At 41.2% G+C, this 13,658-nt stretch overlaps 1 protein-coding gene across 6 annotated transcripts in view; it reads left to right on the top strand.

Moving 5' to 3' along the window:
- SEMA5B (semaphorin 5B) overlaps positions 1 to 13,658 on the top strand; it is a 277,696-nt gene that overhangs the window by 186,370 nt on the left and 77,668 nt on the right. For all 6 annotated transcript variants that reach the window (XM_053982602.1, XM_053982603.1, XM_053982601.1 and 3 more), the window contains one exon: positions 13,268 to 13,330. In XM_053982602.1, the coding sequence (XP_053838577.1) occupies positions 13,268 to 13,330 (63 nt within the window). The remainder of the gene's footprint in view (positions 1 to 13,267; positions 13,331 to 13,658) is intronic.

Genomic DNA, 13,658 nt, shown 5'->3' with positions numbered 1-13,658 from the left:
AGCTTTTGCTGTGAGATCAGTTATTGAGGATTTAATAACAAGGCAAAAAAAGAAAAAGAATTTTTTTTCAATATAAGATAAATGTGAAAGCTTTGAAAACCACCAGAAAGGAGTTAGGAAGAAATACAAAGAAGTATGCTGCATTAATCCTGTTGTAGAATCATTTTGTATTCCCTCATCTTAATTATAAGGCATATTCTCAAAACTCGTTTATGGAATCTTTGACCTTCATAGAGGTCAAATACAAATGTGCTGGAGGGAAGGTGAGGGAAGAGCCAGGTGGAAGTGGGAATGTAAGGGCAGTACTCAAACTGAAGGAAATTATGAAATAAATCCTGGGTTGGCAGGAGAGTGCAGGCTGGAGAACAGAACAGAGGATCTAGGAGGAAGGAATAAAAGGTACTGCACCAGAGCCATCTTTGCAGGAGAAGGAGCAAATACATTCCTTGTTGAGATGAAGCTTGGCAGAGCTTACTACAGCATCAGGTGCTGACGTCTGGTGTTGGAAAAGAGGAGGCAGAAGCAAGGCAAACTGTGACAGACCAAGCAGGGAGTCTGAAGGCATCTGTTTCCCAGCCTTGGGAGGAAGAGGGTGGATCGATGCCGTGCACAGTGGTCAGGTTCTGGCAGGGGCTGTGTCCAGCTGGGTTGGGCAGCAAGGGGACAGTAGGGCTTAGAAACACTTGAAATTTTGGTGGTGGGACAGGAGTGGCAGAGAGCCATTTTTCCTAACACTGCCGTTCAGTTTTGATTTAAATTGTAGTGCACTTCCAATAAAAAAATAGACTTGAGAAATATAATTTTGATTCTTGATAAGTCAACCCCATTGCTTTCCCCCCCCCCCCAGACTGACTCCTTGTTCTTCTCGAGACAAGTGTTTGATTTACACTGATCAAGTCTGGACTCAACCACTGCATATGTTGCTGGGGATGTGGTGGTATTTGAATTATGAAGCTTTTGATATGAAGAAATTGAGAGATTCAGGTCCTTTTTGGCTTGTCATTTCCCCACTGACCACTGAAAAGTATTGCTGCATCTGGGCCTTCCAGAGTATTTAGGATTGGATGGATCTTGGCTTCACACTTCATTGGAAATGCTGGGGAGAGGAGCTGGAGACAGGATACAGGGAATTCTGCACTTTTGGTTCTTCACTTTCTCTGTATTTAAGTGTTCCTTTCTCATGGAGCACAGATGGTCTTAGATTAAGGAAAATGCATGCCAGAACTGCAGGCTGGGCTCAGACTGGGAGTTAAGCTTGACATGAAATAAGCAGAAGGCTGTAATTAGCTTATCAAGAGCATTAGGCACCTGGTGGAAGAAAGCAGAGATGTAATGCACAATGTAGCTGTAGAACAATAAAAAATCTATTTTATGAAACATTGAGGACTTTTCATTGCTGATTTTCTCTTCCCAGCCTGGTAATTTCTGGAAGGTCTTACTTATTCTTGGTTATTAGTGATCTGTCAAAAATGGCCTTTTTCTGACAGTTTGTGATGCTGAGCACCAAACCCCATAGAAGCCAGAGAGTCAAAAGGTCAAAATCTATGTGTATTGTCAACAAACCATCCTGGGAAACTTACACCATGTGAACTTCCTGATTGTAAATATCTGTTGTCTCACTGGTCCATCTCCTTCTTTCTGCCTGTTTTTTCCAGCCACATGTTGGGTTTCACCTCTACCTCTGATTTAGGCCCACTGGGGCAGAATTGCCTTTTAATTTCCAGCAGAAATGCCTAGCAGCATGCAGCTGAGTAGTCCATGTGCTTCTGCAGTTCATGTCAAAACCATAGTAGGAACAGGGTCTGGATCTTTTTTTTAGGTGTGCTAGAAAACAAATGGAAATTCTCACATACATCTGCTGAACTGAATAGGGAAAGTACAAAGACTGCTTTTTAGTTTAGGGTTTAGAATTTTTTGCCCATATTATTGAAGCCCAAAAATGATTAAATTAGGGAAGAGCAAGCGGGAGAGTCTGGTTTCACTTAAGTTCCTGTGGTTCAGGAAGGAGCTCTGTTTTCAGCCTGCCTTGCAAAACTTTCCCAATCTCTCTGGCTTGCACAAGACTGGCCTTGGTTCATTAAAGGAGTCTCAGAGCTTTTGTTTGGTCTCAATAATGCAGCTTTCACTTAATTAAAGATTTCCAGTGCCTTTTTTTCCCCATTTTGATTGTACTACACTAAGCATAAGAGCACAACCAGAAAAGAATTTTGATAGGATAAAATAAATCACATGCACATTTATTTGTTTAATTGTGCACTGCCCTCTTTTTCTTTCCAAACCAAGGCAAGACTCAAACCATGTTCAGCCTCTTACACAATTTTAATGAGAATATATTGCAGTGTTTGTCATCTGAAATAGTATTAGCACCCCCCAATGCAATAGATGTGATTTCCCTAAAGAAAAACAGGAGGCACAGAACAGTGAAAATGTCATCTTAGTTCTACATTAGTCTCTTTAATACTGCAGGAAGTGCTGATTTTGATTCCTGAATCTTAGCCTAATTGTTGTAAGACTCAGATCCAAATTGGATGGTTCCTCAAACTTATTTTAGCTTCTTCTCAAAGCAAACAAATAAATGCTGAACAAGTATATTCAATGATGTAACCTGGAGAGGAATAAAGAATGCAAGACTTCCCCGCTTTAGAAAGCTGGTAATACACAGACATTTCACATGTGCTTCAGTGATTATATTTTTGGTTTCAAGCTTATATGGAAAGATTGTGTTTAATAGCTGGACTCTTAATGAGGTGCACAAAATTGCACTCAATTGACTTTGTAGGATTTGTCCATAAGCAGAGGGGGAGGGAATGCAAAAAATGTATAGTGGAGAACCCTTAACATCTCTCCATAAGCAGTGAGCTTCAAAGAGTTACAATGGCAAGGAACCCCAGAGCAGAAAAATGAAGGAGAACAAAATCGCTTTGCTTGATGCAGAAATACAAAGGAGACTATAGCCATGGTAAATTGATTTTGTACTGAATATGGGCTGGCCCACTGGAGGGGGTTTTGAACCTCCTACTCCAGAAATCATTGTGCAAAACAGTAAGAGGAGGCTGCTTAGAAGTCTTGTCACATCTATCAGCAGAGGCCACAAAGAAGAAGGAGGGATTTGGTTCTGAATGGCGACTCTGCCAAAGAACATAAAGGGGTGGAGATGGACATCTTTTGGCGGTAGAGGAGCCTTGAAAGAAGAATTGCCTCCACTATATCAAGGGAAACCATTGCTGTGACTACATTTGTTGGCTCACTTCTTAGAAATAGCTTGTTGTACCTTGTTTGTATCAACTAAAGAAAAGAAACCCCAAAACAAAGCCTGCTCTTTTACAGAATAAACAGTGCTGGTGCTATGAGAAATTGTTCTATGTGATACCCACCTGGCCAGTGACAACTGCACCTGCCTGTGCATCAGCTGTACTTATATTTCTGACCTGTGCTTGACTGCAGTGAATTTTTTCTTTAATTATTTTCCCCTCTGTATATTTTAACCTCTTTATTTAGTTATTTTATTGATTTAACATATAATCTTATGTCTCTGTAATCTCCAGTACATTTTGTAAATGTTTGTTATCCTAAGCTGTAAACTGAATGTGACATGGCAAGAAACCAAATTCTACTGTGGCAGTTAATTACCCAGTGTGCTGAAAGTCTCATCTCAGTTTCTGTATGCTTTCAGTCTTCACTAAAAGGAAAAACATTGTCATCTTTCCCCAACATCCCCTCTGCTGTTCTCCAGTTCCAGATGTTGTCATTCACTCTAAACTGGCTATAGGTGAGAGCTTCAATGTCTTTTTTCACTATCACCCCAGTTTACTGAGACTGTCAATTTGTATTTGTCCCCATCCATGCTTTTTCATATTTAAAAGCAATAGCTTTCAAAAAAAGATAAGCATTTCCATATAGAACTTGCAACTAAATCATTGCACTGTTCATCACTTTCAAGCAAAAGGAAGTAGATCACCAGCTAAATGAAATCATTGGCACAGACTGACATTTTTCTTTACATAGAATAATAAAAATACAAACACTAGATAGGGAAAACAGAAATGCACTGCCATCTTTATCTCTCTTCTTCAGAACTGTATCTTCCTTCCAAAGCTTCGTGTTGGTGTGTTCATCTAACATTGCTGTGTAAATATGAAACTGTCAAAGCTCAGCACACAGGCAGAGCAGAGTGCGCCCTCCTTTCTTTATCACTATGGACAGCTCTGCATCCCAGCATCTTTGTACCCATACGCTGATTCCCCTCTCTTTGGACCTATCCTTGTGGCATTGCATTAGTGCTTGTATTAACTGTAAGGATCTTCCACAAACTTTCTTATCACTGCCAATGAGAGGTTTAACCCACTCTGAATCAGCCCATTAAGCTGACATCTCTCTTGCCTTTAGTTAATGTGCATTCTCCTCTTGGTTTCTCCCATGTGTCCCCTTTGGGTCTCAGAAGAATTCCATCCCTGATATAATAAAACTCTTCTGGTTACAAAAACCTCACAATGAGTTATGTGGCTGGTGAGCTGCGACCTTTCCCTTTTGTGTGGTTGTGCTCTGTTGTCTCTCAGTGCTCTGCCATCCACCGCTACCTAATGCCCCATTTATTATTGTACTTTTCTTAAAATGCATATTGACAAGGTCGTACCTACACGGGCTTGCACGGGGAGTCCTGGCCTGCAGTGGAGGCTCACAGGTCCTTTGAAAGCTGCAAACTGGGATGACAGAGTTCCATTATGTTAAAAAGCTCACATTCTCCTCTGTATGGGATTCAGCATCAAGTTACAAATGCTTTACAGAAGAGTTACTGAAAATACACTTAAAGCAGTGGCAAGACAATCTGCTTGCTTCAGATATGAATTTTAATTTGACAGCACCTAAGACTGAGCCAGCTGCTTCATTGCAACATGTTCTTTGTACACTAAAATTCCTGAAGAGCTGAAAAAAGCTGTAACCTGTGCATGACTGTTGTTTATCTTAGAAAACACCATTTTAGTTTTAGTACTTGGTATCAAATGTTCTTTACTAAATCTTTAGACAATCGTCTTTAATAATACTTGGACTTGTACAGTACTTCCATTTGGGTACACTGTAGAAACTATGATCTGTTAAGCCTCACACAATGCTCCTTTCAGATAAGGGAATGCATAGTCTGGAGTTGTAAATTCCTACCTGACACTGCAGAGAGTGGGGAGTGGGGGGAGTGCAGATTTACAGACCTTTTGTTGTTTGATGGAATCTCCTGCAGGACAAATGGAAGTTAAAGGCACAAAACCTCAAATTTCTTTTTGTAGATGAGGCTGTGGCCATGCCCCAAGATGCTAGAAAGAAGAGGACAGGATGCCCAGAGTCTTGCCCATTGTTCAAATCTCTAACCCCACTCCTTCACCCACCACTGATTCAGTGGATGTATTTTGTGACACTAGCAAAAAAAAAAAAGGCTGTCTAAGAACTCATTTGTGCTTGACAGGAAAGTTTTTAGTCTGCAAGAGAGCAAAGGTCAGTGCTCATCTCTGCCTCTGACATGCTCAGTGGCTTTTCCTAGTCAGTTGACCTCTCTGTGCATCTGGTTTTCCCTTCCTCCCATGTGCCTGTGTTTTCTGTTTAGATTGTAAGTGCTCTCAGGCAGAAATTCTCTCCCACAGCATGTTTGTATATTGCCTAGAAATATGGGGTCACGATCTCAGTTCACTCCTCTACGTGCTTCTATAATACAAGTAAATAACAAGGGATTTTGAAGCTGTGAAAGAGAGAAAATCAGTAGCATTGACCACCAAAGAAGAATTCACATCAGCTAAGAACTTTCTCTGAAAGAATAACATTTGCAGTTGAGAGCCTTTAGGCACAGACACCCAACTGTGGTACAGGAGCTTACCCACTTGCTGCAGGCTGTGCACAGGAGGAAAACTGGGAAGCATTTTACCTTGCATCTGAGATACAGGAGGACAATGAAGGGGGTGAGTGACTCATGGCTCAGCTGAGGTACAGGACCTCGTTTGGGCTGTGGTAACTTGATCAAAAGAGCAAGAGCTCCCTTACCTGGAGTCTGGGGCCCTGTTCTGCCAGGTGTTAAAGTGGTGCTCTGTCCAGTTGTGCCTGGAAATATAAAGTGAGGGGATAGACTACTCTAAATCAACAAGGCTTAAGAATGAAACCAAAGAAAACAAAGTCAGTCTTCTGAAAATGCTCTTCCCTGTTTACTGGTCGAATGCTGATTTGTGCAATAGGTGAACCAGGGCAGAGGAATGTACCTCAGACTATGCATTTCCCTTTGCAAGGATGTGATAACAGTCCATGAGACAGAGAATCATGAATATCCAAAGATGGCATTACTTGGAACTGAGAAATATCCGTTCTTAAAATAAGCATATCCTTCTTTTGATGGATTATTGCATCCTTACTATGCCAGTATGAAGCATCCACTTCTTCTCTGGCATGAACAGAGTGAGCAATTGTGTTCAGCAGCCAATAAATGCCAGGCCAAGAGCAGTCCCTGTAAAGTGAGATGCTGACATTTGTTAGTAGAGAGAGGGTCTGATTCAGAGATTAAGGTTATAGGAACTGAAACCCACTGATGGATTTTTTCACTTGTTTGTTTGTTTGTTTGTGAACCTCCATCTTCCAGGTGTTATATTTGAGGTCTTACCCAGCTGATTTACTGTCCAGCCATTCCTGAAGAGCCATTTCTGGGCCGGTCTGTTGTTAGGCACTAGGGTTTAAATAGAGCAAACAGCTTGAATTTTACCACATCTTGAAGGATCTGAGATCACTTAAGGGAAATCATTTAATAATTTGATAACACACAATGCAATTCCCTTCATCCAAACCCCCTCCTCTCCCCACAATGAATTGACTGAATTCCATGATCATTCCTCATACCTGTCACTGCACGCAGCAGTGATCTGCAATTCGTATACTGCAGTGTGGAGCAGAACTAATTATTGAAGTTTGGCATTCTGTTCTTTTGGTATTAGTTATCTTTTTATCAGACATGCTTATCACAGTTTTAATAAATTACCAGTGTTGAAACTTCAGAAATGGCCTCTAGGGCATTAAGCTACTGTGCTTTATTGTAAGGAAGTTAGATTTCAAAAAGTTATTATTTATGGAGCACTGTAAATGTTCCTTGTCCTCAAGAGACAAAAAACAATGCTTCAAAAAGGAAATTTAGCTTTCCACTTTTAGACTAAAACAGCAAGTATTTATGGAGAAGTTCTGGAGGATTAAATAAGGAAGAAATAGCTGAAGTGTTGTAGGAATGTTTTCACTGTAAACATCACAGAAATGGAAGAACCTCTTCATGGATTTTCTGCATCTAGCCTATAGGACTTTGAAAGATTTTTTTTTTTTTCTTCTAAATGTTGTAAGACCTGGCATTTATAAATTCCTTTTAAATGCTGCAGTATTTGCCCAGAGAAGGGTAGATCTACACTGCTGCTATGTTATGTAGACCCTACATAGTATGTAGAAATATAGGGAAACACCTGTGAAATGGATTTTCATTATCAGCAAGAATCTGTGGGTGATATTTCAGAGGTCTGAAATCTGTTCATCAGTATCGATGGGAAGATTGAGGCTGGCATCTTGTAAGGGAATGACTCTGCACCACAATTTAGTAAAGTCCCTAAGAATGTGATTAAGCTAAACTGGTCCGGTAGGGTGTGTAAATATGTGCTTTATTTACATTGAAGTTGGCAGATTCTAAATGCAGGGCAGAAATATAGTCTTTCCACATTATTCTCTCTGTAGACTTGAAGAAAATCTTCCATACCTTGCTGTGAAATGAGCTGATAAAAAAAAAAAATAATTAAGCAAATTAAATAAGAGATGAAGAGATTTTTGGCCTGTATATGGAATATAGGAAGGAAGTTTTTGGGTTTTTTTTCCAGAGGAACATTTTTCTGAACATACTAGTGCTTTGTACAGTTACTGGAAAGGAAGATGTAAATAAATACACTGGGAAAAGAATAACTCTGCCAGCTCAGGTCTCTAGCGCACAATAGCTGTCACAGCACAGCACCTCCTGCCCTCCTTCCTCATGCATAACTCAGCAAAGGGTGATGTGACTGGCAGGCTCTGCTCGGGGTGCCCTCGCAGCACAAGCAGAGAACCAAAATCACCTCACATTCCGTGGGCAGGTTGAGAAATCTCCTGTGGGCATTGCAGAGGGTTGATGGAAGTGGAAACTCCTGCGTCAGCAATCCCTGCACACCCGAGCCTGGGACACAAGGTGCTGCTTTTGCTTCTGCATCTGCTGACAGTAGCAGAAACCTGAGGAACACAGTACCTTCTAGAAAAAGGTGGCATCTCAAAGAATCAGTACCTGATGTGGGGGGTGTTTGCTTGTTTGTTTTGTGGTGGTTTTGTTTGTTGAGTTTGTTATTTTTTTCTAGTAAGCTTGTACTTGAAGGATTTTTGTTTCCATTCAATCATATACAATGTGCATTCTGGTATCACACATTTTTCTCCTAATAGGAGAGAACAACATGGTTCTGGGTCTGTCTGCAGGCATGCAAGTGGTTTGCATGCAGCACTTGTTTCATGGAAGTGAAGTTGGTAACAGATGGATAAGTTTGTATTAAAACACCTTAGACAAGTCTAATTAACAATGTGTTTAATTGATAAATATGCATGTAACATATTCTCCTCCAATCTTAACTTTCCAGTTTAAAAGCTATGTTTTGGTTTTGCATGAAAATCTGCAACCTCTATTGTGCAAGTACAGTGCAGGGATTAGTGTGTACTTAATCTATAAATTCATATTGTGGTGTTGAAGTATAAATTGCTGACCTGAGTGTAAAAGCTGGTCCATAGAAGTCTAAGAAATTTTCACATTAACAGCTGAGGATGCACATAACTATTGATAACAGGACTTGCTAGTGACAGGCAGGTACTTTGGAAGCCAACGCCAGGATGTGCAGGTAATTAAATAAATGTATCTCGAAAGCTTCTCTCAGCAGTGCATGCTGAATAACTGATGTGACAGCACATGATGAGCTAGAATTCTAGAGCACTGCTGATCTGCAGTCAGAACTGGTAGCAAACTGTGATGCTTATAATTTATTGGAACAGACATTAACTCTTTCTTTCTGTGTCCGGATGTGACCTCTGAATATTCAGATATGCACTGAATAGGCTTAGTTATTGTGGCCCCTTCTGTTAATTTCTAGTTGGGCAATGTCACACCAGGTACATGTGATTGTGCACACGAATGCTTCTCTGTGATTGTCTCCTTCATGGGACTTGTAAAAATGCAGAAATAATACACTAACATGCAGTTTTAAAAATAATATTTGAGAAAATCTGTCTGCATAGAACTCAAGAAACAGAAATGTGAAGGACCAGCTGTCCTTGCAAATAGGCTGAAGGAAGGTGTGTTTATTTGCATTTTCAGTCCAGGGACAAAGTTGCTTGTCCTCTGGTTCTGTCTGCACAGGTGGCTGGACAGTCCTCTCTGTGGTTTGCATGGCTCATCTTGCACAGCAGCTGAAGCCCTGAGCTGTTCCCTTCACATGGCACATGAATCTGGGTACCCCCATCCTGCAAATGAGCCATGTGGTTATAGAGGAGGTCCTCAAAGTGGCTGGAAACATGGTTAGAAACTGCATTTCTTATGGAAATGCATGAGGGAAGAAATACTTGAGAATTTGTGAGGAGGTAGCATGGGAAGCTGGAGTGCTCTCTGTAAGGATGTAATGGGAGGAATTGCTGACACTGACAGCCTAAAAAGCTGTTTGCTTGGTTGCTTAAGCACATGGCTAGTACATATTGTCCTGTATTTGGATATAGCCCTGCTCCCAGGTTTGTCACGTTTTCATCCAGACTGTCTTCCACAACCCATGCCATGAAAATTGTTTTACTGCATATGGGTCCAGAGATGTGTACTGCTTTTGACTGACACATGTAGCAGGAGGTATAAAAATAATCCCAGATGTGTTTTCTGGAGCTGGGAAACTGAAATGTCTCAGACAACTGAGAAAATTAATCATAAATTCAGGATGATATCCCAACAGAGTGACCGAAAACATCTGGTGGATACAATTTGTACCTCATCCAAGTGTGCAGAGGCAGTTAAAGCAGTAAAAAAAAAAAAAAAAAAAAAAAAAAAAAAAAAAGAAAAAAAAATTGGTTTATTGAGAGATGTGAGGAAAGGGGGGTGGGGGGAGGCAACTAAGCCATTTTTCAAGAACCTGGCTTTTGAGAAGCATTATGATCAGGTAAGGAGGACAAAGTACAAAGCATCTCTTACAGTGCTGTGGTGTTATGCAAGTGTTAAGTAGGTCTGTGCCTCCCTGATACATATATGGGTACACACAGATGCACCCCAGAGAGAGAGAGATCTTTGTGAAAGTTGTTGTGTCAAGTGTTCAGTAGTTTGATCCTGGGGCAAAATGGATCTAAGGCAGAGGAAGAACATATGTTCATCTGTGGAGAAGGGGCTTGGGTTAGATACACCAGTGAGAGGACACAGAACACCAGCATCCCACAGGGAGTTTGCAGAGAGTAGCCCAAGGCAACAGAGGTGACAGGGGTGGGACATTTTGACCTGAAAAGATAGCTGATCAGTCAAGTTGAGAAACCAAACAATACTGGAAAGGTCATGTAAAAGCCCCAGGCTCAGAGGTCTGAGCCTAGCCAGGTCCAAGCCACAGGCCATGGCCACAGATGTGTGTGGGCTCCTGGGAGTCCAGCACAAAGCCTGGTCTAGTCTGTAGGTCAGTGGACCTTGCAGTACAATTATTTAAGTGCACATTAGCTGCTTGGCTTTGCAATTATATTTTTATTATTGTCAAGATGTTCTGCTTTGCAGGGTCATGAATATTTTCTTTGAGTCACCAGAGGTCATTGGAGTTACTCAGCCCTCAAGCTAGCTCCCCCCTGTCCTGCCAAAGACATGTGTGGGACTTGTAAAACATGTTGCCATGTTTTACATGTTGCTCTGGCTTGCCATATTGCTTAATTATCCTCTTAGCTCTAATGAGATGCACCCTGACTAATGGTGTAGTCACAAACAACATGCTGCTATAATTTGGGCCGTCACTAAGATCTTCTTTATCACTACTCATCAAGGTAGTGCTTCAGAAGGCTGAAGGGCAATGTGCCTAATAAAAGAAAATATTTAGGCCCATTAGAACATCGCTGGAGGAGAGCAGTGCTCTGACTAGAGCTATGTTTGCATAGCTCGAAGTTCATGCCTCGAAGTTCTGCGGTGCAGGTGTCTGGCAGGAAGAGCTGGGTGACTCCTGGGAGGCCAAATTCTTCTGTGTTGCACTGCTGCGATCCCAGATGACCCAGAGTATTTGCAGAGAAGCAGCATCGATTGCTGAAGCAACCAACAATTTTTGTTTTCATTTTCTCCTGTCAAGCACTGTTAAGGTAAACAGGGCTATATAATGGAAAGTTCTCTGTCTCTGGTTTTAAAATGGGAAAAAGGGCCTCACAATAAGTGATTTCTTTTCTGAATATATAGTTTTTTCTATTTTTTTTTAATTAAAATTGTCAAAACTTAATTGAAGGTACAAAGACACTGGGTTTTAATGAGCATGGGCTAGAGTTGGGATTACAGATCATAACCTACTGTGCAGTTGTTTTGCCAATGTCAATGCTCCTGGTAGTCAGCAGGCAAAATTCCTTGCTCTCCTGTGATGGCTTACAATGTGAGCTCTGTCATCCAGTGTCATTCCCTCTCAGGAGATTACTGAATGATCCTTTCCAGCAAGGACTTATCCCAGCTCTCACAAAAACACTTCTGAGGCACAAGCTTTTGGCCTCCACCCTGGATTGGACTGCAGTATATGGGAGATATTTTCCAAGTGGCTTCAAGGGAAAGGCCTGTGCTCCTCTCTTCTCTCACCAGATCTTTGCCTGTGTTCATGAAGTCTTTATTTCAAGTCAAGTTGAATGGAATGCTCAGCTAATGGAGAGATGGAATGGGTTTGTTTTGTTTTGGTTTGGTTTTTTTTTTTGTTTTTTTTTTTTTAATGACATAGAACTGTCCCTTCCCCTAATGTTGTATAATAATGCATTTCCTGGCTGGTTGCATTTCTTGTAGATCTCAATGAGTGTCTTCAAGGACCTGAGCTGGGAGTTGGAAAATTAATCTTCTCTTTTTAGTGATTTCCCAACTTTCTCCTGTAAAAAAATGGATTTTTCATGTGTCAAGAGGACAAATTCTATGGCAGCCTTGGTTTTAAAAAACATATTGGCCGCAGTGAGAAGTTCAAGAAGAGTTCAGATCCGGACCGAACTTTGAAGCTATTTCCTTTGTTGGTAATGGACTGAGGAAAATAAAAATAAAGAAAAACTGGCTCTGTTAAGGGAGCTCTGGATCTTTATCTGTACTTTGTGAGCCTGGCCTTTCCCTATGTAGCAGAGCTCTTTTTCTGGTACTCAGAATGATGTATTATGTATAGTATGGATATTTATATGTATTTTCACCTCCAGCTAACAATACCTGCTTGAATTTGTTAGGACTATTTTTAAAAAGTGCTGAAGGGAGGAAAATTGGGGAGGGCATTGAATAGTTGGATATGTTACTAAATATTTTACATTTAAAAGTTCTCTCTAACGCAACTTTTCTGGTCTTGACTTTTCTTGTGAAGGAAGGGGCCTCTTCATTCTGAAGCAGTCAGAGGTGACTGGGGACCCCACATGCTCTCAGCTTCCAGTCAATAGTTCCCTCAGCCCTAATGAGTTTTACTCTGCCTCAAGACCTGACGCCATTTGTCTGGCATCACAAATCACCATCAGCCTTTCTCCCCTCTTCCCATCTCCCTGGGTTTCACCTGTCAGTTCCCAGTTTTGATCCAGCTTCATTCACTGCAGGGTTACTTAGAAAGTGATAATCTTGGAGGTAAATTTAAGAAAACCAACAGATTTGTGCAGATCTGTGCAGAAATTCACTGTAGGGAATTTTTCATTTTGGCAATGAAAGCTCGGGGTTTATACAGTGCTATCCTCTTTAAAAAGAACGTGATGACTTGGTGTGTGGGGCTTATGTCGTGGACCTTCCAGTTGAATGATGATCAGAAGTTATATTTACATGTAAATTAAAGTCTGTCCTCTGTGAACATTCCAGTTGCCACTGCCTCTGAACTTCTCATCTATTTATCATTTGTGTGCACTGTGAGCACAGTGGGAGTTAGATACATGTTTACTGTCACAATGCTGCTTTTAAATTGGGCTGTGTAAATTGGCTTGAGATGCTTGCTTTTGTTTTGGGAGTCTCCAGACATGGTGGTTGGTGGCATTCTTGTGTGACTTGTGCACTTTGGTTTTTCAGGCAACAGCATGGGGTTCAGATGAAGACACTAGGAGGTCCTGTCAAAGTAAAGGGAAAACAGAGGTAAGTTTTGCTTTGTTTCAATGATGCTATGGTAAATATATTTGCAACATGTGAAATCCACACAGAGAATGTCTGACACCAGTTCGAGCTTGCAAATTTGCAGCAGTTTAACTGTACTGCCACATGGGTATAAGCATCACCAAGCAAGCGACTTCAAAGGCCCCCTGTCCAAGTTATTACACTTGCTCTGCATGAAATTCAAAGGTGATTTCACTGCTGGAGAGGACACAATTTGTGACACATCAGGGAGCGGAGTGGTGGCAAGCCATGGGTAGCATCCTGCAGAGGGGTGTGAGGCCAGGCAGGTCTCACAGCAGTGAGACCTGGT

Source organism: Vidua macroura, chromosome 7, assembly GCF_024509145.1.
Source record: "Vidua macroura isolate BioBank_ID:100142 chromosome 7, ASM2450914v1, whole genome shotgun sequence".
Classification (NCBI taxonomy): domain Eukaryota; kingdom Metazoa; phylum Chordata; class Aves; order Passeriformes; family Viduidae; genus Vidua; species Vidua macroura.
This window is presented reverse-complemented; position numbering and strand designations above follow the sequence as displayed.